This window comes from Capricornis sumatraensis, chromosome 3, assembly GCF_032405125.1.
Source record: "Capricornis sumatraensis isolate serow.1 chromosome 3, serow.2, whole genome shotgun sequence".
Taxonomy (NCBI): domain Eukaryota; kingdom Metazoa; phylum Chordata; class Mammalia; order Artiodactyla; family Bovidae; genus Capricornis; species Capricornis sumatraensis.
This window is the reverse complement of record NC_091071.1, coordinates 177,729,371-177,755,173: the sequence shown is the minus strand read 5'-3', so window position 1 is coordinate 177,755,173 and position 25,803 is coordinate 177,729,371. Positions and strand designations below refer to the sequence as shown.

Genomic DNA, 25,803 nt, shown 5'->3' with positions numbered 1-25,803 from the left:
TCACTTACATGTGCACACACTATGAAATCAAATATCCACATAACACAACAGCAGCAGTTGAGCAATAAGGGAATTTACAGAACTCCTACTGAGACCTCATTCCACCTAGGTGAGACACTAGATGGCCCTTGGGGAAGGGACTAAGCAAAGGGGGAGAGAGTGCGCAGAAGGACCTCACGGTTGCCAGAAAGTCTGTGCGGCTGAGAAAATGATCGGATGCACCTCCTCACCTGCGTACAGACAGCTAAGGCTGAGCACTGTGACATCCTGCAGACGGGAAGGGCTGAGAGGCTCCAGCACAGGTAGCGAAAGGGTGTCCAAGGCCATGGTTACATCAATCACCAGAGAATGAAAACTGGAACACAACAGAGGATAAACAGAAGTGTCTCTGACTCACTTGCTTCTATCATCTGGTAAAGGAAGCGGGCATGCCATAAAAACGAACCGGTTTCCCCCTTTCGGAGAACAGCTTTAAAGCGTAGAGCACACGCGCCCTGGAGCACCTTACCCATTACGGACAGCGGTGGCATCCGCTACTGTTGCAGGCATGATAAAGAAAGAATTGGCCAACACTGCATCTTGAAACCGATTGATGTAGCGCAAGAAATAGGGCAGGTTCAAACACACACGCAGGAGCTTCTCTGAGCCACCTGAATTAATGAAAAGGCTCAACCTTACAAACAGGTTTCTGCTGCTTGATTCTGTTCCACTTAAGGAATTTTTGAAAGCAGAGAAACTACCTTTTTGACAACAGAGTCTTACCAAGTTCCTGAAGACTAGCCACATTCTGAGCTATGAACACATTCTTGGTTTTGATAGCAGAAGCTTGATCTGGGGATGACTGCTCATCACTTTCTCCTTCCGCCTGAAGACAAACAAAGGATGTGAAAGGCCTATGAAGATACTAGCACCTTGGAACTTACCTGGTGGTCCAGTGGTTAAGACTCCACGTGCCCAAGGCAAGGGCCCCAAGTTCAATCCCTATTCAGGGAACTAAGATCCCACATGCCATGGGTGATGTGACCAAAAAATAAATTAAAAAACAAGAAGATACTGTCATCTGTTGATTGTCGTCCTCAAGTTCAGAGTAGAACCAACTGTACAAACTACAGCTGCTCCGAGGAAACTTGTCAGACTCCCCAGTGGGAGGGTGGGAGGTGGTGGAATATATAGCTTTAAATATATTCTGTAACTAGCACAGAGCGATGCCTTTTCCTGTAGGAGTACAGGCTCTTTGTCTACTTGACTGAGAAATTGTCAGAAGACTGGTCACCAAAATAGTAATCACTGGAGACTTCTCTGGTGGCCCACTGATTAAGATTCCATGCTTCCAATGCAAGGGCATGGGTTCGATCCCTGGCAGGGAACTAAGATTCCACATGCCATGAGGCATGGTCAAAAATATAAATATAAATAAATGTATTATTAAAACAAATAGTAATAACTGTGGACAGAAGGAATCGGGGTGAATGTTACTTATTTTCAGTTAGTATTCTTCAACTTTCTTTCTACCCTTGGCAGGTACATCATTTTATATCACAAATCTAAAATGCATTTGTTAGCTGTGTTTTCTAGTATTATCATCTTAACAAATCCTACAAGATGAAATCCTTTGACTGAAGTAACTCACCTGAGTCTGTGGACCTACAGGTGATGATGCTACAGTTCTAGGGTTGAAAACTGACGTTAGCTGGTTCAAAAAATTCATCTGGACCTCCTTCTGCTTCAGCTCTGGGCTTACTGGTGAGGCCAGTTCTTTCTGGTCTTCCACTATAAAATACGAAACAAGAGAGCGACGAGGGAGTGTCACTAGCAGACAAAAGAGGAACTAGCTGGCAAGGGGAGTGGCCAGGCAGCCGCGTCTGGCGAAGGCGCGCTCACCATCGGAGAGTGTCCTCACTGTCTGGGGCAGCTTGGCTGACTTCATCATCGCTGTGAACGTGATGATCTCGGTTCTGTCGAGCCGGCTGCAGCCAGTGCACAGGCCCTTGATGAGGAGGATCAAGTGTTTCTGAGAAGAAAGCAGATTCCGGTGCCTGTTAGAGAGGCCGCCCCTGGGTTACCTCGAATACGCCTGTTAGAGAGGCCACCTCTGGGTTACATCAAACATGCCTCTTAGGGGTTCTATTCTTTAAGGACCTCTAGCCGGCACAAAACCAAATTTAGGTTCGAACCAAGAACTGCAAACTCAGGAAGCAGAGGTCACAAGCTGATGATCCTCAGACCACACCTGCTTGCAGGCCTCTTACTGGTCTCACAGTGACGTCGGTGTTGTTTAAATTTGAAGTTATGGCTAACTTTTTAAAACATGGAAGGTTTAACATACCAATCCAGATTTCTTATGTAACTCTTTCAGTAATTCACAAGATCAGCTGAAGCCAGTGACTGACCCCTTGATAGCTGGTCACACACCCTCTCCACCAGCATACCTGACTCATTTCCTGCTACCTGCCTGGCCCCCATGGTCATATATCTCTGCAATCCTGGACAAGATCTCGCAGCCCTCTATGCCAGAGGCTGATAAGCCATGCCCCAGTCAGCCCGCTGTTTTTGTGAATGAGTGTGACTGGCCCGCAGCTGCGCGCCCGTTTACGCATTGCCTGTGGCTGCTTTCACGCTGCAAAGCCAGAGTTTACCAGAGACCGGATGGCCAGCAAATGATCTCCCGCACAGCCCGTTACCGAGAAAGGCACCAATCCCTGCGCTATGCCATCCCTTCTCCACCATTCCACGGGTCAGTCACAAGCCTACCTCAAAATAAGGGCCAGAAACGGGCCCACCACTCTTACCTGGGACACAGCGCATGCCTCATCTGGATTCTCCAAACGCAGGAGAGAAAATTCAATCAGGACTTTACAGGCTGCCGCCACAGACTGAAGTTGATTCCGGGGAACTGAGCAAGGAATAAGCTTTACTTAACCTCAGACTGCTATAACGCACTTCAGCCTCACAGTCAATGTACCAAGTAAGTTTTGAGCTCCGTATGTCCAACATTCCCAGTATCATTCTATCAGAATCAACAATCCATCAGGCAAACAAAGGCATCTTGGCACTGATAATCATCAGTCGCTTCTAGATCAAATTATCCTATATTTACTAGAAATTAAGATAATTATAATAGGAAATACATCACAGGAAGTAACAAGCACTTCAAATACATTAATCCAGTTAATCCTCAAACCAATGCTCTGAGATAGATATTGTTAACTTCTCTTTTTAAAAAAAAAAGATAAGGAAAGTAAACCATAGAGAGGTTAAATGATTTGCCCAAGTCACGCAGCTAGAATCAAATCCAGATGTCTGGCTCTAAAGCTCATGCTGTTCCCCACTAGAACATACTAGCTCTCCTTTCTGTTTCTGCAGTGGGCTTCCCACTCAAAGGTTCTCCAAGCTAAGAGTGACTCTTACACTGGTGGCCAGTGCCTAGAATAAACAGCACTGGACACCGAAAGATTACTCGGCAACCCTCTAACTTCCTTTCATTTTGCTTGCTTAGCAAATTGTTTAAGTAAACAAATAATTCGAATTCTTCAGAACTACATGAATCAGGCTTGGGGGGAAAAATGAAAATGCTAAGTATCAGAAATAGTGGAAAGTAAGGGACTGGTTACTTTAGGGGGAGAAAAGCTTAAAAGATGGGGAACTGAAGTTGAAATCCCTTCATATACCAGAGAACACAAAAGGAGAATTTAATCTCTCACCAAAATCAAATAAAGAAGAGAATGGCTGCTAACCCCAGCTCAGTATCCCCACCTAACCCTCCAATCCCACCCATCCCCCCGAAACTAGCACATTAGTAATTACATGTGTAAAATCGATAAGAAGGCAAGGAAAGTTAACTTAATGGTTATGAAATAGATGTTCAAACCAAACAGTTTTTAAATCCCTTTTGGCTGGCCTCGGTAAAGGAACTTCCAAAGCCTTATCAAACTGACAGTTGTCTCCACTCTTGGGTGAACAGGTTAGAACTAAAATACAGGCGTCATTAACAGCTTGTTCAGACAAGAGGACACACAATTCCCCACTCGCGAGCCCTTACGAGGGAATGGCAAGAGCGTGATACTTACTGAGGCTGCAAACTGTTGTGATGTAGTGTGTGGAAAGCGCAACGAAGGAGGAGTAGAATGGCTCGTACTGCTTCTCGTGGTGCAGGATTTCGGACTCACTGCAACAAAAACCAACACTTACTTAGTGCTTACTACAGGCCAGATACTCCACCCTCTACAGGCATTACCTGACTTAATCTTCGTAGCAATGCTACTTGGTAAGCCCTGTTACCATCCCTATATTCAAACTGAGAAAGTGGAGCTTAGAGGCACCCAGGCTCAGTAAGTGGCAAAGGCTAACAAACAGGAAACACTTTAAAACTCACTTAGAAATAAAGAAATACAAGTAAAAATCCAGAAGGATACCACTGTGTCCTGTATTGATAATTAACAAAGACCAAAAGCTACTAATGCCACAAGCCAGTCAAAAGGGGGTAGAGCAGGGTGCTCAAAACACTGTCAGTGGGAATACAGACTACAGTGACGCCTTCTGAAGACCAAGCCAGGCCAACTTAAAAAGAATAAACATTTCAAGGGAAGAAACCATCTGACGGGTGCTAAAATCCAAAATTCTCCAGGCACCAGAGTCTTCCACCCCACTCCCCACATCCCCAGGATATATAGTTAGATCACGACAAAGTGACCTTTAACCACATCCCTTATCTTTACCAGAAGAAATGGGCTCTTCAGTGAAAATGTGGAGCCCAGCTATGTCTAAAAGCTGGGTACATTAATGTCATTCTCTTTACTGCATTAGATGCTAATCACAACCCATGAAACAAGAAGGCAAAGGAGAACACTAAAATGTATGCTCTTAAACGGAAAAAAGAGAGCAATGTGCTTTAAAAGTCTCCACAGTAAGTTAGTTCTCCAACAAGAACTATCAGCCTAGGCAGGGAAGCGTAAACAGAGTCTAGGCTCAGCTCACTTGCCAAATCAACATGGGAGCCAAAAAGCAAGCTCCACGTCCTGAAGGTGCTAATGTGAGTGATGAATCACCTCAAACAGCACTTCCCTATTTGGGAATTCATCAAGGATAAATAGGTACTAGCAAAGATCGGTTCCTTATCTTGGAATAACTCCCTCACTAAGAAAAATATTTGTGGCACACCTATGATGTGCAAGAATCTCCCTGCCCACCAAGGATCATTTCTCCCGAGTTGTCGGATGGACAAAAGAAAGGAAACAAAGTCCTTAAAACATCAAGCCACACTCAAAGTTCACGGGGCCATCACACTGGTGCCGGTGGGGGGCTGCGGGGGGCGTCCCACCACACCCAGAAGAGAGCTCCCCACCCCTGCTTCTACCTCCTAGGAAGAGCTGTTCCTTCACTCCCATCCTGACACCCCGCATTCATAGTTCTAAGGTTCCCCCACCCTGTAATTTGATGAATTTTATGACGTATTCCCCTTTTCTGTTTTACTTCAGAGCTGCTTACTGCCACCCTCCGCCCCCCATGTTTCTCAACTGGACAGGTTTACCACGACTAAGAGAATCACCCTTCTCATTCTGATGATAAAACACGCCCAAAACACAGGTGTAAACACATTAATCCCATGGTTCAATGCTGCCTCATTATGATTAAACAAACCCTTCTTGCTGCCCTAGATATACACAACTGCCTTATTCCAATCAAGAAACAATAATACCCTCTAGGGAAAGATGGAGGTGGACAATGGGGAAAAAAAACCAGCAGAGGGGTCTTGAGCTCCACTCGCAATGTGCTTAGGGCTGGAAGGATAAACCTGGGAAAACTCGTTTTTAAAAGACTTAAAAGGGAGAGTAGGCAGGTAGCCATGTGGCGCAAAGGACAACATCCTATCTTCTGATCCTGAAGAAATGCGTGCGTGTGAGGAACCTAGCCAAGAAGTGTCGCCTCCCTTTTGGACCCCACCCTCATTCCCTGAGAGCCTGACAGACACCAGAGGACGCAAAGAAATGCAAAAATGGAACAGAGAGCAACACATTAAGAAGAAAGGCGAAGAATGCAGAAACTGAAGGCAACTATGACACAAGAAAATCAAAGAGACACGAAGGTGAAACTATTTCTCCTCCAGGCAGTCAAGCTTTCCTTAAACATGTGCCTTGCCTAACAAACTGCAACAAGAGCCTGAAAACTGCTGAAAGGACAAGGAATCTGAATCAATTATATTCCATTTTAAAATAAAATTACATACCAATTAAAAATAAATGCAATGCAGAGTACAAAGGAAAACAGCAGTTAAGCAGCCAGGTCAGAAAAACCCAATTTGACATATAAGTGAAAAAGAACTAGCCAGGGTCTGGAAATATCCGAGTTTCTCCAGGAAGAGTGAAAAGTGTGTGGGCAAAATAAAGACTACGGGCTCACTGGCCTGTCTCCCTCTTGCTGTTTCGTCACTAAGCTGTGTCTGACTCGGTGACCCCACGGACTGTAGTCTGCCAGGCTCCTCTGGGATTTTCCCAGGCAAGAATATTAGAATGGGTTGCCATTTCCTTCCCAGGGGGTCTTCCCGACCCAGGAATCAGTCCCATGTCTCCTGCATTGGCAGGCGGATTCTTTACCACTGAACCACTACTAGTTATATCTTTGCTGTCATCTGGGGAAACTCAGACCCCTTTCCCCTCACCAGAATCACCAAATCCCAAGTATAGAATCCACTGGGTTTGTTTCAAGATACACTTATAAACAAGCACAAAAAATTAATGAGATACAGAAAACATTTTTTTAATATATGTTTAATGAACATCTATGGTGTCTCACAGAGTACTTACTACATGTTAATAAACAAGTGAAAATTTTCACATACATCTCTCACACTCTCAACATACCTGTAGGGAACGTGATATTGAGACATGCAAACATTACCTAATCTCACAACTAACTATAGGCTTCTCACTCGGGGGCTGGCTTTTCTTTTGTAGGTCAATCACAAACTCAGCTGCTGATGGCACCAATGTACCCCTTTCTCCCTCTCAGGATTTTCAGAAAATGACTGTGCATTATCTAATGGGGACATCACTAGCAGCTTCTGCCTTCCCAAGGAGGTCTCCGTGATCTAAGTTTCATCAAACAGCTGGGAGGCAGAGACTCAAGGAGGCTTATCAGGAAGAAAGGCAGGACAGCCTAGGAAGGACTGGCTCAGGGGAGTGAGTAAACGTCGCTAATTCATGTCCGACTCTTTGCATCCCCATGGACTATACAGTCCATGGAATTCTCCAGGCCAGAATACCGCAGTGGGTAGCCTTTCCCTTCTCCGGGGGATTTCCCAACCCTGGGATCAAATCCATGTCTCCCGCATTGCAGGCAGATTCTTTACCAGCTGAGCCACAAGGGAAGCACAAGGGCAAGGGACTTGCTTTTTTAATCTACAAAGACTCATAGAATTATTCATTGACAACCATGCTCACCAGCATATCCTGCACAGAGTTAAGAAAGGAATTCTGTATTTGATAGCACATACAGTTACATTCAACAATTACACTAATTAAGCCTACATACAGCATGTGTTCCATTAAACTAGTTTTAGCTTCATTTCTGTTCTAGAAAAGTAAAGGTATTTAAAAGATTTTTAATCTTTACTACTAAAAGACATGCTATCAACAGCAGCAGAAATGAAGTCCGCTTCAAGTAAACTCAGATTATCTTTTTCTTTAAAAAAAATCACTTTCGAGAGTTGTTCAGTCGCTCAGTTATGTCCAACTCTTTGTGACCCCATGGACTGCAGCACACCAGCCTTCCCTGTCCATCACCATCTCCCAGAGTTTGCTCAAACTAATGTCCATCGAGTCGGTGATGCCATCCAACCGTCTCATCTTCTGTCACCCCCTGCTCCTCCTGCCTTCAGTCTTTTCCAGCTTCGGGGTCTTTTCTAATGAGTCAGCTCTTTGCATCAGGTGGCCAAAGTATTAGAGCTTCAGCTTCAGCACCAGACCTTCCAATGAATATTCAGGATTGATTTCCTTTAGGATTGACTGGTTTGATCTCCTTGGAGTCCAAGACTCTCAAGAGTCTTCTCCAACACCACAGTTCAAAAAAATCAACTCTTTGGTGCTTGGTTTTCTTTATGGTCCAACTCTCACATCCATGCATGACTACTGGAAAAACCATAGCTTTGACTAGACAGACCTTTGTTGGCAAAGTAATGTCTCAGCTTTTTAATACGCTATCTAGGTTTGTCATTGCTTTTCTTCCAAGGAGCAAGCTCCTTTAATTTCATGGCTGCAGTCACCATCTGCAGTGATTTTGGAGCCCAAGAAAATAAAGTCTGTCACTATTTCCATTGTTTCCCCATCGATTGGCAATGAACTGCTGCCTCCCAATCTATCCACGCTAATCCCTCCTGTGTTTCAGTTTGGTTACAAAGTCAAACTTAACAAACAGGGTTCAGGGAATTCCCTGGAGGTCCAGTGGTTAGGACTCTGATTTCACCGCCAAGGACCCAGGTTCACTCGTGCAGTGCAGCCAAAACAACAAAAACGAAACAGGGTCTGGACCTCAGAATCATTTCACCTACCTTCTCTTCAAACCAAAGGTCAATTCCAACTATAAAGGTATGAAAAGACAGAGACAGAAAGTAGAATGGCGGAGAACTGAGGAATCTCAGAGCAGGAGTCATCATCCCGAAAAGCTAAAAAAGGGAGGAATTCAGTGAATGAGCAAGCCACCAGATAGGAACGAAGAGCTGACATGATGGAGCCAGGACACCAAAAGGGGGCGGGGGGGGGGGGGGGTGCGTTGTGTGGAGAGAGAAGCAGAGAGTAGCAGGCTGTACCAGAAAATAGAAGGTCCCTGGAGGCAATGAAGACAAACATGGAGGCATAACACGAGGAAGGAACACAGGACTGTGGGGAGCAGTGGCCACAGCTGTGAAAGCGAAGCAGCAGCCGGGCGCCGGAACCTCCAGCCAGCCACAGAGAGAAAGGTCCCATGGCACCGGTGCAGGGCTGGCTCTGACCCGGTCCGACACTCAGTAGCCATACCTTGGCAGTCAAGAAATAATTCCACAATTCTAACTTTTTTTTTTGGAAAGGCAAATAAAACCTTTAAGAAACAGGATATTGATAGCAGGGCATTAATTTTTATGCTCTAAACCAGGGGCTGGCAAACTATGACCCGCAGGTCAAATCTAGCCAGTCATCCCGCTTGGTACAGGCCATATTTAAGAATAGTTTTTACATGTGTCTTTATGGCTGGGGGGAAAAAAAAAAATCAAAAGAATATTTTGTGATATGTAAATGTCATATGAAATTCACATGTGAGCTCAAAAATAAAACTTTGGACACAGCCACGCCCTTTTATTTACATAATGCATATGGCAGCTTTCACCACACAATGGTTGAGTGGACTAGTGCATATATTCCTCTTATGGCCCACAAATTAAATTTACTCTGACTCTTTACAGAAGAAGTGTGCTGATCTCTGCTCTATACCAAACTGAGCACTTGATACGTTTAGGTTGTGTTTAACCGTGAAGAACTTGTAAGCCAGATATTTCTTCTGTAAATTACAGAACCATGTGACAGCAAACCAATAAACTCTCCCATGTGCAAGAGTCTGAAAAGATCTTATGGAGGGAGGGAGGGAGAGAGTAACTGCTTTCTGTGGGAAAATGGCCTCTCAGACAATAAGTGCAACCTTAAGACCATACTGCTCTCAGAGAGCCTGGAGAGGACGCACTGCTGTGTTCTAAAGCTGACCGAGCCACAAAAACCAGCACAGAGACTTCAAGGGTCTCGCCTTCTAATAAAAAGACGTGCTGCTCAACAGCAATCAGTTTGGACTTCTCTTCTAAACCATGAAAAGAGGTCTCATTAGCATCTACAAACACAGGCAACTCTTGATTATCTTAGCTATACAGAGTGCAAAAGTGGCCCCTATCACTTATTTGGCAAAATTCAAACATACCTTAATGTATTTCGTTTTGGCTTCTTCTACAGGTGGAAGGGAGCTGCTTAACTCTTATAGTTTAAAAGACACAGGCCCCAAATACTGGATGTATGGGAGTGTGTCAACAAATGACTTTATAACTTACAGCTTATGTCCATAAAAACATAAGAATAAGTGCTCTAAAAAGAGTGGAACACTGTCCATTCTAAGTAACCTGACAAGTATGATTTGTGAAAATACCATTAATCCAACTGTTGAAAACAGTTATATAAAGAGGCTAGATAATTTGAGAGCAGTATCTTTGATATCTGTTTACATCTTCTGAACCTTCTTGGCTTAATAATTAGACAAGAAAATCCATCTGAAAGGTAACTTTAAAGTTACTCAACCAAACCATTATTTTAATCTAATTTACTTTTTAAACCGCATCCAAAGTAGCACAAAGGTAACAATAAACTCTGCAACAGACCATCTGTCAAATCATGGGCCTCCCTTGAGAAATAAATAGTAATCCCTAACCTTCTGGATAACATATAGGTAACACTCTTGTTGGCAGGAAGCTAAAATGAGCCAGTAAGCAACTGCAGAAAGTTGCTGAAGTCACATTTGGCTAGAAAAATGAAAGTGAGACTGGCTTTAAAGGCAGGTCTACCACTAAACTAACGAGAGACCGCTCTGAGCAAGGTTAAGAAAGGAAAAGCCAAGCACTCTGGTTATTCCTGCCCTTGTATAATCTAAGAACTCGCATAATCTAAGAATCTCAAAAGGGCAAAATCATGTTAACAGCAAACCAATCAACAGTGCTGATGGTAAGAGCCTGAACATCCTGTAGTTGAGAGACACAGTATGCGGTGTCAGGGAGGAAATGACCTCTGAGAATAACACTAACATAATTTTAATCAAAGACCGTTACAGTAGTAATATACCATAAATGCAACCTGGAAAAAAAAAAGAGTCATCAATACCTAGAGCACAAACAGCACGTGCCCCGAGTGATTACTGCAGCACGGAGACCGTTACTAAATTGTGTGGTAGGTCCCAGATTTAAACCCCGCGGCTCCGCTCCAGCCCAGGCCAGGGGGATGAGCGCGGACGAGAAATGCAAACTCATCGGAGCTTTGACCTTAACAGAGGGGGCAGCCCCGAAGGCAGACCCCTCACAGGGCGACGCGTCCCGCAAAATTACTCCCAGCCCGGCCGGCCGCGCCCTCCCGAGAAGTCCTCCTCAGAAGTTTTGCTCTGGGGGGAAACTGAGGTACGGAGTACTCGCCCGGGCTGGCGGAAGGAATGCCAGACAAGCCTTCGACTCGCGGGGCCGGGGAGCCCCGAAGTCGGGGCCGCGGCCGGGGCGTCCCGGAGCCGCAGGAGACAGTCGGGAGGCGGGGGGCCCGCACCCTCCAGCACGACCTCCCATCCCCCTCCCGGCACCCGCCCCGCCGGCGCCGCCGCCCGGTACCTCTCGATGACTGAGGCCACCAGCTGCGGCAGCTCCTTCATCTCGAAGGCGGAATAGGACGCGGACAGCAAGGGCCGCACCGCCACCTCCCAGCCCGGGGTCGTGTCTCCCGCCGGGGCTGGGGCCCCAGCCGCCGGCGCCACAGCCGCCGCCTCTTCGCCGCCGCTCGTCGCCATCTTCCGTCGTACTCCTCCGGCTCCCTCCGGGGGCTTGCCACCGGCTCAGCACCGCCTCCCGGGAGGGGGCGGAAGTGACGTGACCGGCGCGTCAGACAGCGCGACGCGGTCGCCGGCCAAAATACGCAACGCGGGAGGTCGGCTTCCCTCCGTTCTCGCAAGGGAAGCGTGGCGCGGCCGGGAGGCCGCGGGGCGGGGCAGGGACCGGGCAGGGGGCGGGGCAGGTCGCAGGGAAGGGCGCGGGGTCGAGGGGCTGCGCATGGGCAGCACGCAGCGCTCCGGAAGGCGGCGGCAGTGTTAAGCTCTGGGCCTGCGCGCTGGAAGCCCTGCCTGAAGCAGGGGACTGCGTGGTTTCGGTGGGCACCCCAGGGAGGTGAGTTTGGAGCATGCTTATCAGTTGGCTAGACCGAGGCTTCGAAGTAGACCTGCATTCGGCGGATATGACGGCCCCGGCTCGAGACAGCCAAGAAGAGGAGGTCGTAGCCTAATAACGCTCACCGGCTTCACCTCCCCGATGGCCCCCAGTAGTTGCAGCACAGCGCCGCACAGCTCGGCTAGCCCTTTCTCCTCGCATCGCCTCCTGCTATCGTTGCAATCACTAGGCCTTACTGCTTTTCGCACTGAACCCTCTTCCATGTTTTGATTACCCTCATTAGTAAGATTACCAGCTCGCCTTTGCATCACTTTGTGATTTGCCGTGTAAGGCCCCATTCCCCACCTTTTTCTACCAGCAAAGCAACAATATAAACTTTTCCCTCTCGTAATTTTCTTTTTTCTAGTTGTGGCCTTTTCTTCTCCACCTAGACAAGTTCCTTTAGCTTTTGTGGTAAAGCTGGTTTAGAGCCTATTGCTCGGCCGTGTCCAACTCTTTGCGACCCCGTGGGCTGCAGCCCACTAGGCTCCTCCTTGGGATTTTCCAGGCAAGCGTACTGGAGTGGGTTGCCATTCCCTTCTCCAGGGGATCTTTCCCACCCAGGGATCGCACCCAGGTCTCCCGAATTGCAGGCAGACTCTTTACCATCTGAGCCACCAGAGAAGCCCTCTGATAACCTACTGCCTTCCAGTATATAGGATATCATATATGCATTACCAAAACAAAACATTTTCCTTTTAAACCTTCAGATAGCTGTGATGAAAAATAAAAATTTCTGTTCCTCAGAATTTCTCTGTAAAACAGGATGTATCTTATGCGTATCTGTGTGTCTTATAGAACAGTAATGATGTTGGATAAGTTTCCTTGTTTGCCCAGTGGAGATGATGCAGGGCCCTACCAAATTCACTGTGTACTGTGCCTCACTCAGTCGTGTCCTACTCTTTGCGACCTCTTGGACTGTAGCCCACCAGGCTCCTCTGTCCATGAGATTCTCCAGGCAAGAATACTGGAGTGGTTTGCCATTTCCTTCTCCAGGGGATCTTCCCAACCCAGGGATTGAACCCAGGTCTCCGACATTGCAGGCAGACGCTTTAATCTCACTAGGCTGTTGCAAACATCGAGGAGATGGTTTATGCACACGTTTTTAGAGATAAATAAACCATTATGCAAAATGCCCTTATGCTAATAGCAGCTACTAGGGATTACGTTAGATCCCTTTGGGTACAGAACTTCCTCTACTGTAGCTGGTTTGGTGGTGCTGAATTCTTTTTGCTTATCTGTAAGGTTTTTTTATTTCTCTATCAAATCTGAGTAAGAGTCTTCTGGATAGAGTATGCTTTGCTGTATGTTTTTCTCCTTTAAGTATTGTGCCACTCTTTTCCTGACCTGCAGTTTCTGCTGTAAAATCAGCTGATAGCCTTATGGGAGTTCCTTTGTATATTATTTGTTGCTTTTAATATTCTCAATCTTCAATTTTTGTCCTTTTGGTTACATTGTATCTTGGTGGATATCTCTGTGGGTTAATCTCCTGGACAGCACTTCTGAACTTCTGTGACTGTTTCCTTTCCCAGGTTAGGGAACTTTTCAGCTATTACCTCCTCAAATATTTTTCTCAGGTCCTTTCTCTCTTCTTCTGGGACTCCTATAATGGAAATATTTTTGCAACAACATGGATGGACCAAGAGATGATCGTACTAAGTGAAGTAAGTCAGAAAGAAAAAGCCAAATACCCTATGATATCACTTACATGGGGAATCTAAAATATGACGCACAGGCTTCCCTGGCAGCCCATTGGTTAAGACTGTGCTCCCAATGCAAGGCGGTGGGGGGCTTGATCCTTGGTTGGAGAACTAAGATCCCACATAACGCTCGGAACAGCCAAAAATAAATAAATAATCAGTTCAGTCGATCAGTTGTGTCCAGCTCTTTGCTACCCCATGGACTGCATCACGCCAGGCTTCCCTGTCCATCACCAACTCCTGGAGCTTCCTCAAACTCATGTCCATTGAGTTGATGATGCCATCCAACCATCTCATCCTCTGTCATCCCCTTCTCCTCCTGCCTTCAATCTTGCCCAGCATCAGTGTCTTTTCCAGTGAGTCAATTCTTCACATCAGGTGGCCAAAGTATTGGAGGTTAAGCTTCAGCATCAGTCCTTGCAATGAATATTCAGGACTGCTTTCCTTTAGGATGGACTGGTTGGATCTCCTTGCAGTCTAGGGGACTCCCAAGAGTCTTCAACACAGTGTTCAAAAGCATCAGTTCTTCAGCACTCAGCTTTCTTTATGGTCCAATTCTCACATCCATACATAACTACTGGAAAAAACCATAGCTTTGAGTAGACAGACCTTTGTTGGCAAAGTAGTGTCTCAGCTTTTTAATATTCTGTCTAGGTTGGTCATAGCATTTCTTCCAAGGAGCAAGCATCTTTTAATTTCATGCAGTCACCATCTACAGTGATTTTGGATCCCAAAAAAATAAAATCTCTCACTGTTTCCATTGTTACTCCATCTATTTGCCATGAAGTGATGAGACCAGATGCCGTGATCTTACTTTTCTGAATGTTGAGCTTTAAGCCAACTTTTTCACTCTCCTCTCTTTCATCAAGAAGCTCTTTAGTTCTTCACTTTCTGCCATAAGGGTGGTGTCATCTGCATATCTGAGCTTATTGATATTTCTCTTGGCAATCTTGATTCCAGCTTGTGCTTCATCCAGCCCAGCGTTTCTCATGATGTACTCTGCATATAAGTTAAATAAGCAGGGTGACAATATACAGCCTTGATGTACTCCTTTCCCAGTTTGGAACCAGTCTGTTGTTCCATGTACAGTTCTAACTGTTGCTTCTTGACCTGCATAATTTCTCAGGAGGCAGGTAAGGTGGTCTGGTATTCCATCTCTTGAAGAATTTTCCACAGTTTGTTGTGATCCACACAGTCAAAGGCTTTGGTATAGTCAATAAAGCAAAAGTAGATGTTTTTCTGGAACTCTCTTGCTTTTTCTATGATCCAATGGATGTTGGCCATTTGATCTCTGGTTCCTCTACCTTTTCTAAATCCAGCTTGAACATCTGGAAGTTCACGGTTCATGTACTGTTGAAGCCTGGCTTGGAGAATTTTGAGCATTACTTTGCTGGGATGAGATGAGTGCAATTGTGTGGTAGTTTGAACATTCTTTGGCATTGCCTTTCTTTGGGATTAGAATGAAAACTGACCTTTTCCAGTCCTGTGGCCACTGCTGAGTTTTCCAAATTTGCTGGCATATTGAGTGCAGCACTTTCACAGCATCATCTTTTAGGATTTGAAATAACTAAACTGGAATTCCATCACCTCCACTAGCTTTGTGTGTAGTGATGCTTCATAAGGCCCACTTAATAAATAAATAATAATAATAAATAAAAATGACATAAATGAATTTATCCATAAAACAGACTCACAGACATAGAGAATAGACTTGTGGTTGCAGTATGGGAGAAGGATGGATTGGGACTTTGGAGTTAGTAGATGTTGGCAATGGCACCTCACTCCAGCACTCTTGCCTGGCAAATCTCATGGATGGAGGAGCCTGGTGGGCTGCAGTCCATGGGGTCGCTAGGAGTCGGACAAGACTGAGCAACTTCACTTTCACTTTTCACTTTCATGCACTGGAGAAGGAAATAGCAACCCCCTCCAGTCTTCTTGCCTGGAGAATCCCAGGGACGGGGGAGCCTGGTCGGCTGCCGTCTCCGGGGTCGCACAGAGTCGGACACGACTGAGGCGACTCAGCAGCAGCGGCAGATGCAAACTATCACACACAGAACTGGTAAACAAGGCCCTGTTGTATAACATGAGGGACTGCACTCAATATCCTGTAATAAAACATGATGGAAAAAAATTTTTAATAATAATTTCTTGCTCTGTGTATCCATTCTCCTCCCAAGTTCTTTTGTCATCTTTACCATCATTGCTCTAAACTGAAAAGAATGTGAACATTTATCCACAGGGAATACTATGTATATTTTTGCTGATAAAAAGTGATCTGGGTTCCAGATCTAAGAGGAAAAAGCAGTGTGACTTAAGGAAAGGCAGGCAGACCTTGCTGGCCCTCTTGAATGTGCATTCTTGGTAGACAATGTCAAGCCCCAGGCCCATAGGCCACCGAAATAAAAAATCTTCACGAGACCTGTAGACCCAGTTTGAAAATCCTGAAAGCCCTGAATTTTTCCCCCAACGTTTGGAAGAACACCTTCTGTCTCTGCTGTGTGTAGTCGTGTCCGACTCTTTGCTATCTCAGAGACTGTAATCCACCAGGCTCCTCTGTCCATGGGATTCTCCAGGCCAGAATACTGGAGTGGGTTGCTATGCCCTCTCCAGGGATCTTCCAACCCAAGGATCGAACCCAGGTCTCCCACACTGCAGGCGGATTCTTTACCATCTGAGCCACCAGGGAAGCCTTTTATTCCTGGTATAATACTGGTAAGTTGGTACCCAGTGATCAATCTAGGCTTTTTATAAGGAAAGACCTATTTTACATTAGAAATAAAATTCAGCCGAGACAAGCCAGTCTTGGAGGAAAACCTGGCTTCAGAGTTAACAGTAGGGACTTTCCTTTAGTATATGACTTACATTAGTGTCTTACTTAATATATTATAACAGATTTTATAAATATAAAAAATACAAAAAATGAAAGATGGTAAAAGAAACCTTTCTGTAACACAATAAATACTGCCCTATTGCAAGATACAGAATTAGAGTCCTAAAGAGAAGGCTGGAGACCAAGCATTTTTTAGTGGCTTTTGGGACACTAATTTTATTTTACACAAAGGACAAAGTTAATCTGCAAAGGTTATCTTGGAGAGGTTTCAGGAAATAATAAAAAATCAAATGATCCTGCTTGCCTCCACCCCCTTCATCTGCTGCAGCTGGAAGACAGTGAAAAGGCAGACTATCACAGGGAGATTTGCACCTATACATCAGTTCAGTTCAGTCGCTCAGTCGTGTCCGACTTTGCGACCCCATGAATCGCAGCACACCAGGCCTCCCTGTCCATCACCATCTCCCGGAGTTCACTCAGACTCATGTCCATCGAGTCCGTGATGCCATCCAGCCATTCCATCCTCGGTCGTTCCCTTCTCCTACTGCCCCCAATCCCTCCCAGCATCAGAGTCTTTTCCAATGAAACATACTTAGAATTTTTTTTTAATATCTTGGGCTTACAGATTTGAAGAATGCATTCTAAGGTAACGAACTTTCATTATAAATACCACATTAATTTCAGTATTGGAGGTTTGTCCTTGTGTTCATAACAAAGATTTGGAATGGCATCCACATTCTAAATGTAGATGACGAAAGAAACGGTAGGGACTTCACTGGAGATTCCAGTGGTTAAGACTCCACGCTTCCACTCCAGGGGGCACAGGTTCAATACCTGGTCAGGGAACTAAGATTCCAGATGCCTCACAGCCCAGCCAAAAAAATAAGTCAGAGGGTTTCTAATTCGTAAAATGATTTTTATATTCCTCAGATCTGCTCTTGCCATTTTTGAGGATTTACCTTCAGCAAAGTTTTGGACCATCACGTTGAGAGACTGGAGGGAAGATAAAACAAATGAGGGGAAGATATCAACATTTGGAGAATCCTTAGTACTCTTCTTATAATCTCCCTGTAAGTCTGAAATTGTATCAAAATAAGAATTTTTTAAAAACACATTTGTAAACACTTTTCTTTGTAATTAGGAAAACACGGCAAACATTTGTTGTTCGGTCGCTCAGTTGTGTCCGACTCTTTGTGACCCCATGGACCACAGCATGTCGGGCTTCCCTATCCTTCTCGATCTCCCAGAGCTTGCTCAGACTCATGTCCGCTGAGTTGGCGAGCATGAGTATAATGACGTGGCGAGCACTTAACAGAGGAGCGTACATGAAGTCTGGGAAGGGTGGCTGCTGCTAAGTCACTTCAGTCGTGTCCGACTCTGTGTGACCCCATAGATGGCAGCCCACCAGGCTCCCCTGTCCCTGGGATTCTCCAGGCAAGAACACTGGAGTGGGTTGCCATTTCTTTCTCCAATGCGTGAAAGTGAAACGTGAAAGTGAAGTCGCTCAGTCGTGTCCTACCCTCAGCGACCCCATGGACTGCAGCCTTCCAGGCTTCTCCGTCCATGGGATTTTCCAAGCAGGAGTACTGGAGTGGGGCGCCATTGCCTTCTCCGGGGAAGGGTGGAGTCAAACGGTTATACATTTGCACTGCTGGGACATGAGGAGGGGGCACCTTGGCCTGCAGGAGAGAGTAATCTCTCTCATGCCCATATATGTCCCTGACATAGTCATGGATGGGATATCACACCTCCTAGTCTAAGTCCGTAATGACCAAGCCAACTTATAATAGCATTTCAACTTAGTTTCCAGGCTTTTTCACAGGAGAGAATACATATCCCAACTCACAGACATGAGTAGTCTGTTCCTCTTTGCAATTTGTCTTCACGGTCATCAATAAACTGGCATTCTGGTTATCAGTCTTCTAGCCTAGGTTATCTTATCACAGTACATGGGATGTATAATATCACCAAGACTATATAAAATGCAATGGAGCTTATATGAGTAGGTGTGCCTTTGACGTGTATTTTTGCTCTCTTAACTTCCGTCCTTTCAGATTGCGTGTTAGGCAGCAGTACTCAAGAGTGTGCTTCAGGGAATTGGTTGGTGGCCCAGTGCTTAGAACTGCATACTTCCAATCCCGGGGGCATGGGTTCAGCCCCTGGTTGTGACTGCGACCCCACAAACTGCACAGCTCAGCCAAACAAAACGAGTAGTGTGCCTCACTGTGAGTCTGTAGCTAGGGCCTCCTGCATTGCAGATGGCTTCTGAACCACCAGGAAAGCCCAACTTTATAAAGATCCCTTTCTAAATGGGCTTGGTCTCTACTGGGATAGGCATGTTCCCGGCCTCAACAATCAGAAACTTAGATAAGCCGTAGGGCTTTTCGGAAAATGGCTTCTTGGTTGGAGATCAGTCTCCGCTGACATCACACCAAACTCCTTAAAAGATGAGGAGGCAGGTGTACACATTCTTTACGATAGAAGACGGAAAATACAAAAGAGACTTACCTGAAAGAGTGTTCAGTTGATCTCATAAAAATCCTCAATGGAATAACACTTAAGAATTTCAGGAACAGTCTCCTCAATAAGTGGTGCTGGGAAAACTAGACAGCTACACAGAGAAGGATAAAAGTAGAACGCTCCTAACAGCATACGCAAAAATAAACTGAAGACGGACTAAAGACCCAAATGTGAGGCTGGATACTACAAAACTCTGAGGAGGACAACAGGCAGAACACGCTGATGTAGACCACAGCAAGAGCTTTTCTGATCCACCTCCTACACTTGGTCAGTCGCTCGGTCGTGTCCAGTTCTTTGTGACCCCATGGACTGCAGCACTCCAGGCATCCCTGTCCTTTACCATCGCCCTACATTACCCCCTACAGTAATGAAAATTAAAACAAAAATATACAAATGGAACCTAAGTCAAAACTTACACAGCAAAGGGAACCATAAACAAAATGAAAACACAACCCTCAGTATGGGAGAAAATATTTGCAAATGAAGTAATTGACAAGGGATCAATCTCCAAAATACATAAATATCTCATGCAGTTCAATATCCAAAAGAAAAAAAAAAAGTCAATTAAAAAAAATGGGCAGAAGGGAATTCCAGTGGTTAGAGGCATCCACACTTTCACTGTCAAGGGCGTGGGTTCAGTCCCTGGCTGAGGAACTAATATCCCACGAGCAGCAGGGAGGGGTCAAAAAGAAAAGGATGGAAACTCTAAATAGACATTTCTCCAAAGAAGACATACATATGGCTATAAAGCATAAGAAAAGATATTCAACACCATTCATTATTAGAGAAATGTAAATTAAAACTGCAATGAGGTATCAGCTTACAGCGGGCAGGATGGCCATCAGTGCCATCTGCAGCAACATGCATGGGTCTGGAAATTGTCATCCTGAATGAAGCAAGTTAGGCAGAAGGAGAAACACCGCATGACACCCCTTATATTGATTTGTGGGATCTAAAAAGAAATGATGCAAATGAGCTTATGAACAAAACACAAAGAGACTCACGGAGAACAAATTCACATTTGCCAGGGGGGAAGGATGGGGGAAGGGACAGTTAGGGAGTTTGGCATGGATGTGCGCACACTGCTCTATTTAAAATGGATAACCAGCAAGGGCCTGCTATATGGCACAGGGAGCCCTGGTCTATTCATGTGGCTGCCTGGGTGGGAGGGGCATTTGGGGGAGAATGGATACATGTTTGGCTGAGTCCCGGCACCGTTCACCCAAAACTATCACAACATCGTCAATCAGCTATGCTGCTGCTAAGTCGCTTCAGTCGTGTCCGACTCTGTGCGACCCCATAGACGGCAGCTATAGCCCGATACAAAATTAAAAGTTTAAATTAAAAAAAAAAATGATCATCATCAAAAAATCTACAAACAATAAATGCTGGAGAAAGTGAAAGTCGCTCAATCATGCCTGACCCTTTGCGACCCTATGGACTGGAGGGTGTAGAGAACAGGGACCCCTCCTAAGTTTAAGCTGCTGGTGGGAACGGGAACTGGCACAGCCTCTGCGGAGAACAGCTCAGAGGGTCCTTAAAAAACTAAAAACAGAATTACCGTGTGATCCAGCAATCCCACTCCTGGGCAGGTCTGGAGAAAATTTCGGTTCACACAGGCACATGCACCCCAGGGCCCACCGCAGCACTGTTCACATCAGCCGGGACACGGGAGCAGCTCCGGGCCCAGAGACCCATGCTGACTGAAGACAGGGAAAGACACTCATGATGTCGCCCACACCTGGGGTCAAAAACCAGGCTACAAAGGAACTTACCTACAAAACAGAGCCACACGTGTAGAAAAAAACGCACGGTTATCAGGGGGTGAAGGGGGGGAGGGATAGCTTGGGAGCCTGGGATGGACAAATACCACTGCTGTATATAAAATCTGATAGATAACAAAAAAGAAGCTGCTGGGCAGCACAGGGAACTCCACCCAATACTCTGTAATGGCCAATATGGGAAAAGAATGTAAGAGAGTGGATGTGTGTATAACTGATTCATTTTGCTGTACACCTGAAACTAACACAGCATTGTAAATCAACAGTACTCTAACAACAACAAAAATTTCAACCATGTGAGCACCAAAAACAGAGTGGGAGAGATCTGTATGGCCAAGGAAAGCACTCCATGATCTCTTAGATAATAAAGTCAAGTTGCAGAATATTATGCGGTCTGGAGAGATGCACACCAAACTGTTGGAGAAGGAAATGGCAACCCACTCCAGTATTCTCGCCTAGTGAATCCTGTGGACAGAGGAGCCTGGCGGGCTGCCGTCTATGGGGCTGCACAGAGTCGGACACAACTAAAGTGATTTAGCAGCAGCAGCAGCAGCAGCAGCATACCAAACTGTTCACTAGGTCAGGTAAGTTCAGTTCAGTCGCTCAGTTGTGTCTGACTCTTTGCAACCCCATGAACCGCAGCACGCCAGGCCTCCCTGTCCATCACCAACTCCCAGAGTCCACCCAAACCCATGCCCATTGAGTCAGTGATGCCATCCAACCATCTCATCCTCTGTCATCCCCTTCTCCTCCTGCCCTCAATCTTTCCCAGCATCAGGGCCTTTTCAAATGAGTCAGCTTTTTGCATCAGGTGGCCAAAGTATTGGAGTTTCAGCTTCAGCATCAGTCCTTCCAAAGAACACCCAGGACTGATCTCCTTTAGGATAGACTGTTTGGATCTCCTTGCAGTCCAAGGGACTCTCAAGAGTCTTCTCCAACACCACAGTTCAAAAGCATCAATTCTTCAGCGCTCAGCTTTCTTCACAGTCTAACTCTCACATCCATACTTGACTACTGGAAAAACCATAGCCTTAACTAGACAGACCTTTGTTGACAAAGTAATGTCTCTGCTTTTGAATATGCTGTCTAGGTTGGTCATAACTTTTCTTCCAAGGAGTAAGCGTCTTTTAATTTCATGACTGCAATCACCATCTGCAGTGATTTTGGAGCCCCCCAAAATAAAGTCAGCCACTCTTTCCCCATTTATTTCCCATGAAGTGATGGGACCAGATGCCATGGTCTTAGTTTTCTGAATGTTGAGCTTTAAGCCAACTTTTTCACTCTCCTCTTTCACTTTCATCAAGAGGCTTTTAGCTCCTCTTCACTTTCTGCCATAAGGGTGTTGTCATCTGCGTATCTGAGGTTATTGATATTTCTCCCGGCAATCTTGATTCCAGCTTGTGCTTCCTCCCGCCCAGCATTTCTCATGATGTACTCTGCATAGAATTTAAATAAGCAGGGTGACAATATACAGCCTTGACGTACTCCTTTTCCTATTTGGAACCAGTCTGTTTTTCCATGTCCAGTTCTAACTGTTGCTTCTTGACCTGCATACAGATTTCTCAAGAGGCCAGTCAAGTGGTCTGGTATTCCCATCTCTTTCAGAATTTTCCAGTTTATTGTGATCCACAGTCAAAGGCTTTGGCATAGTCAATAAAGCAGATGCTTTTCTGGACTCTCTTGCTCTTTTGATGATCCAGTGGATGTTGGCAATTTGATCTCCAGTTCCTCTGCCTTTTCTAAAACCAGCTTGAACATCTGGAAGTTCACGGTTCATGTACTGAAGCCTGGCTTGGAGAATTTCGAGCATTACTTTACTAGCATGTGAGATGAGTGCAATTGTGCGGTAGTTTGAGCATTCTTTGGCATTGCCTTTCTTTGGAATTGGAATGAAAACTGACTTTTTCCAGTCCTGTGGCCAGTGCTGTTTTCCAAATTTGCTTACATATTGAGTGCAGCATTTTCACAGCATTATCTTTCAGGATTTGAAATAGCTCAACTAGAATTCCATTACCTTCAATAGCTTTGTTTGTAGTGATGCTTCCTAAGGCCCACTTGACTTCACATTCCAGGATGTCTGGCTCTAGGTGAATAACCACACCATCGTGATTATCCGGGTCGTGAAAATCTTTTTTGTACAGTTCTTCAGTGTATTCTTGCCACCTCTTAATATCTTCTGCTTCTGTTAGGTCCATACCTTTTCTGTCCTTTATCGAGCCCATCTTTGCATGAAATGTTCCCTTGGTATTTCTGATTTTCTTGAAGAGATCTCTAGTCTTTCCCATTCTGTTGTTTTCCTCTATTTCTTTGCATTGATCAATGAGGAAGGTTTCTTATCTCTCCTTGCTCTTCTTTGGAACTCTGCATTCAAATGGGTCTATCTTTCCTTTTCTCCTTTGCTTTTTGATTCTCTTCTTTTCACAGCTATCTGTAAGGCCTCCTCAGACAGCCATTTTGCTTTTTTGCATTTCTTTTTCTTACCTCTAGAGGGTTGGGGAAAGTGTTGAAGAAGGAGATTTGCCTTAATATTTTGGGGGCATTGCTTCAATTTTTTTTAACTTACCTATCGTCTTTTAAAATAAAAAACTCAGCAGCAAAAATTGAAGCAGTTCCCTTTTCTTTTTTTACTTTTTGGCCACATGGAGTGGCATATGAGATTTTAGCTCCCCAAACAGGGATCAAACCCACACTCCCTGCAGTGGTAGCTCAGAATCTTACTTGGTGGACCATCATGGAATCCTCAGTGTATATTTTATAACAAATAAAAGTGCCCAGAATGCCATCTATCTTATTTTCATCATTGTCAGGTAATGATTGACAAGAATGATAATTGTCAATATTTGAATATTTGGACTTTGAGTCCAAGAAATCAAAGTTCTTTTACTTTATGTAAGAACACATAAATATAACATCAAAAAGATACCTTTCCTTTTTTTCTTTTGGCCCTGCCCCATGGCACACAGGATCATAGTTCCCTGACCAGGATCGAACCTGCATCCCCTGCCGTGGGGGTGCAGCGTCTTCACCACTGGACCATCAGGGAAATCCCTCATTCCCCATATTGATTTTATGAGCATTTTTTAAAAAGTGGTAAAGTAGGTTTGTCAGAGCTCCAGGCACAACAGGAAAAGGTGGGTTAGGACTATCTCTTGGCACTTCAATCAATTTAAGAATTCCTTAATACAGGGAGCCCAGCCTGGTGCTCGGTGACGACCTAGATGGTGGGATTACAGTAGGGGAGTGTGCCTCCGGGGTAAGCCTGCATGCAGCGGATCCATGCTGTCGCACGGCACAAACCCACACAACACTGTACAGCAGTTATCCTCCAACTTAAAAGAAATTTAAATGTATATATAAGAATTCCATACTAAGTCATCAAAGGCACTGTGGAAACTTAAGAAACGAGGGACAAATGTCCTAAGGCTTCTACGAAGAAGGTATAACCATTCGGGGAACTGTTTATTCAAGTGGCCGCGTCATGCTTAGGACCATGAGGAATTCAGAAACCAGTCTGACGATCCCTGGGAGGCAAAGAATGACTGAAATAATAAAATATGAGGATACATCATTCAGGAAATTGTGTGGTTAGTAGCCAGGAAACTTGGAGGTCCTGGGTAGCCAAAGTCAACAGGGAAGGCTTTATGGAGTTTAGATTTCAGACAAACCAGATTCTGAGAGGGGAAGAAAGCATTCCAAATAAAAAATAGATTCATGACTTTAAAACAAAATTTTAAATGAACAGAAAGCTGTAATTTTGGGGATAATCCTGATAATTGTAGCTTATGCAACAGTGCTTAGTCATTCAGTCGTATCTGACTTTCTGCAACCCCATGGACAGTAGCTCTCCAGGCTCCTTTGTCCATAGGGATTCTCCAGACAAGAATACTGGAGTGGGTTGCCATGCCCTCCTCCAGGGATCCTCCAAACCCAGGGATCAACCCCAGGTCTCCCACACTGCAGGCAGATTCTTTACCATCTGAGCCCCCAGGGAAGCCCTATGTGAAAGTCGCTCAGTAGTGTCTGACTCTTTGTGACCCCATGGACTGCAGCCTGCCAGGCTCCTCTCAGCCCACCAGGCTCTTCTGTCCATGGGATTCTCCAGGCAAGAATACTGGAGTGGGTAGCCATGCCCTCCTCCCGCAGACCTTCCCAGCATAGGGATCAAAGCCAGGCCTCCGGCATTGCAGGTGAATTCTTCACCACCTGAGCCGCCAGGGAAGCCCAAGAATACTGGAGTGGGTAGCCTATCAGTTCTCCAGGAGATCTTCCCAACCCAGGAATTGAACCAGGGTCTCCTGCATTGCAGGTGGACTCTTTACCAGCTGAGCTACCAGGGAAGCCCGATAATTGTAGCTTATGTAATAAGTTCTTATCAAAAAGAAGGCAAGTTGTAGGGTACTTCCCTGTGACCCAACGGCTAGGACTCTGTGCCCCCAGTGCGAGGGGCCTGGCGCTTGACCCCTGGTCAGGGAGCTAGGTCCCACATGCTGCAGCTAAGAGAAAGGCGAGATGACTGGTGACTTACAGCTGTAGACTGTAGGCAAGATAAATATTGGAAGAAGGCTAGCAAAAATTACTTGGGTTTCAGAAATGTTTAACTCTGTAACTTGTTTTGGAGAACCACTCCTAATCGCAACTTAGCAGCTGAACAGCAACATCTCCTAATTATGACAATCAAACTGTGTTAACTGCACATTAGCCTGCTCACCAAATTTCTTTGCTACGGATGAGAAGAGGAGCAGCTATCACCACTCTTAAAGTGCTATTAAATTAAAAGACCATCATTTTAAGAGGGTCAGTGGGGCATAATATATGATTTTTTAAACCCCTCTGCCAAAGAAAATTACCAAAATTTTTAAAAGCTCTTATTGATCCTGAATGTTTTAACTACAATTCATGTTTCCCGATCATTGACTCCCAACCAGTCAAAGACGAAGGAGAAATTAGAGCAAAAACCACAGACCATTCTACATGATTCCCAAGAGAGACTGAGAATCACTGAATACTCTTCAG

General features: G+C 45.2%; 1 protein-coding gene across 1 annotated transcript in view; it reads right to left on the bottom strand.

The window, feature by feature from the left end:
* The window catches only part of UBR4 (ubiquitin protein ligase E3 component n-recognin 4), a 130,999-nt gene extending 119,452 nt beyond the window's left edge, over positions 1-11,547 (bottom strand). Inside the window, exons 1-8 of the mRNA XM_068967896.1 lie at positions 11,372-11,547; positions 4,068-4,165; positions 2,790-2,893; positions 1,882-2,011; positions 1,631-1,770; positions 763-865; positions 509-650; positions 231-355 (exon numbers count right to left, since the gene is read on the bottom strand). Coding sequence (XP_068823997.1) covers positions 231-355; positions 509-650; positions 763-865; positions 1,631-1,770; positions 1,882-2,011; positions 2,790-2,893; positions 4,068-4,165; positions 11,372-11,547 — 1,018 coding nt within the window. The remainder of the gene's footprint in view (positions 1-230; positions 356-508; positions 651-762; positions 866-1,630; positions 1,771-1,881; positions 2,012-2,789; positions 2,894-4,067; positions 4,166-11,371) is intronic.
* Positions 11,548-25,803: the final 14,256 nt, after the last annotated feature.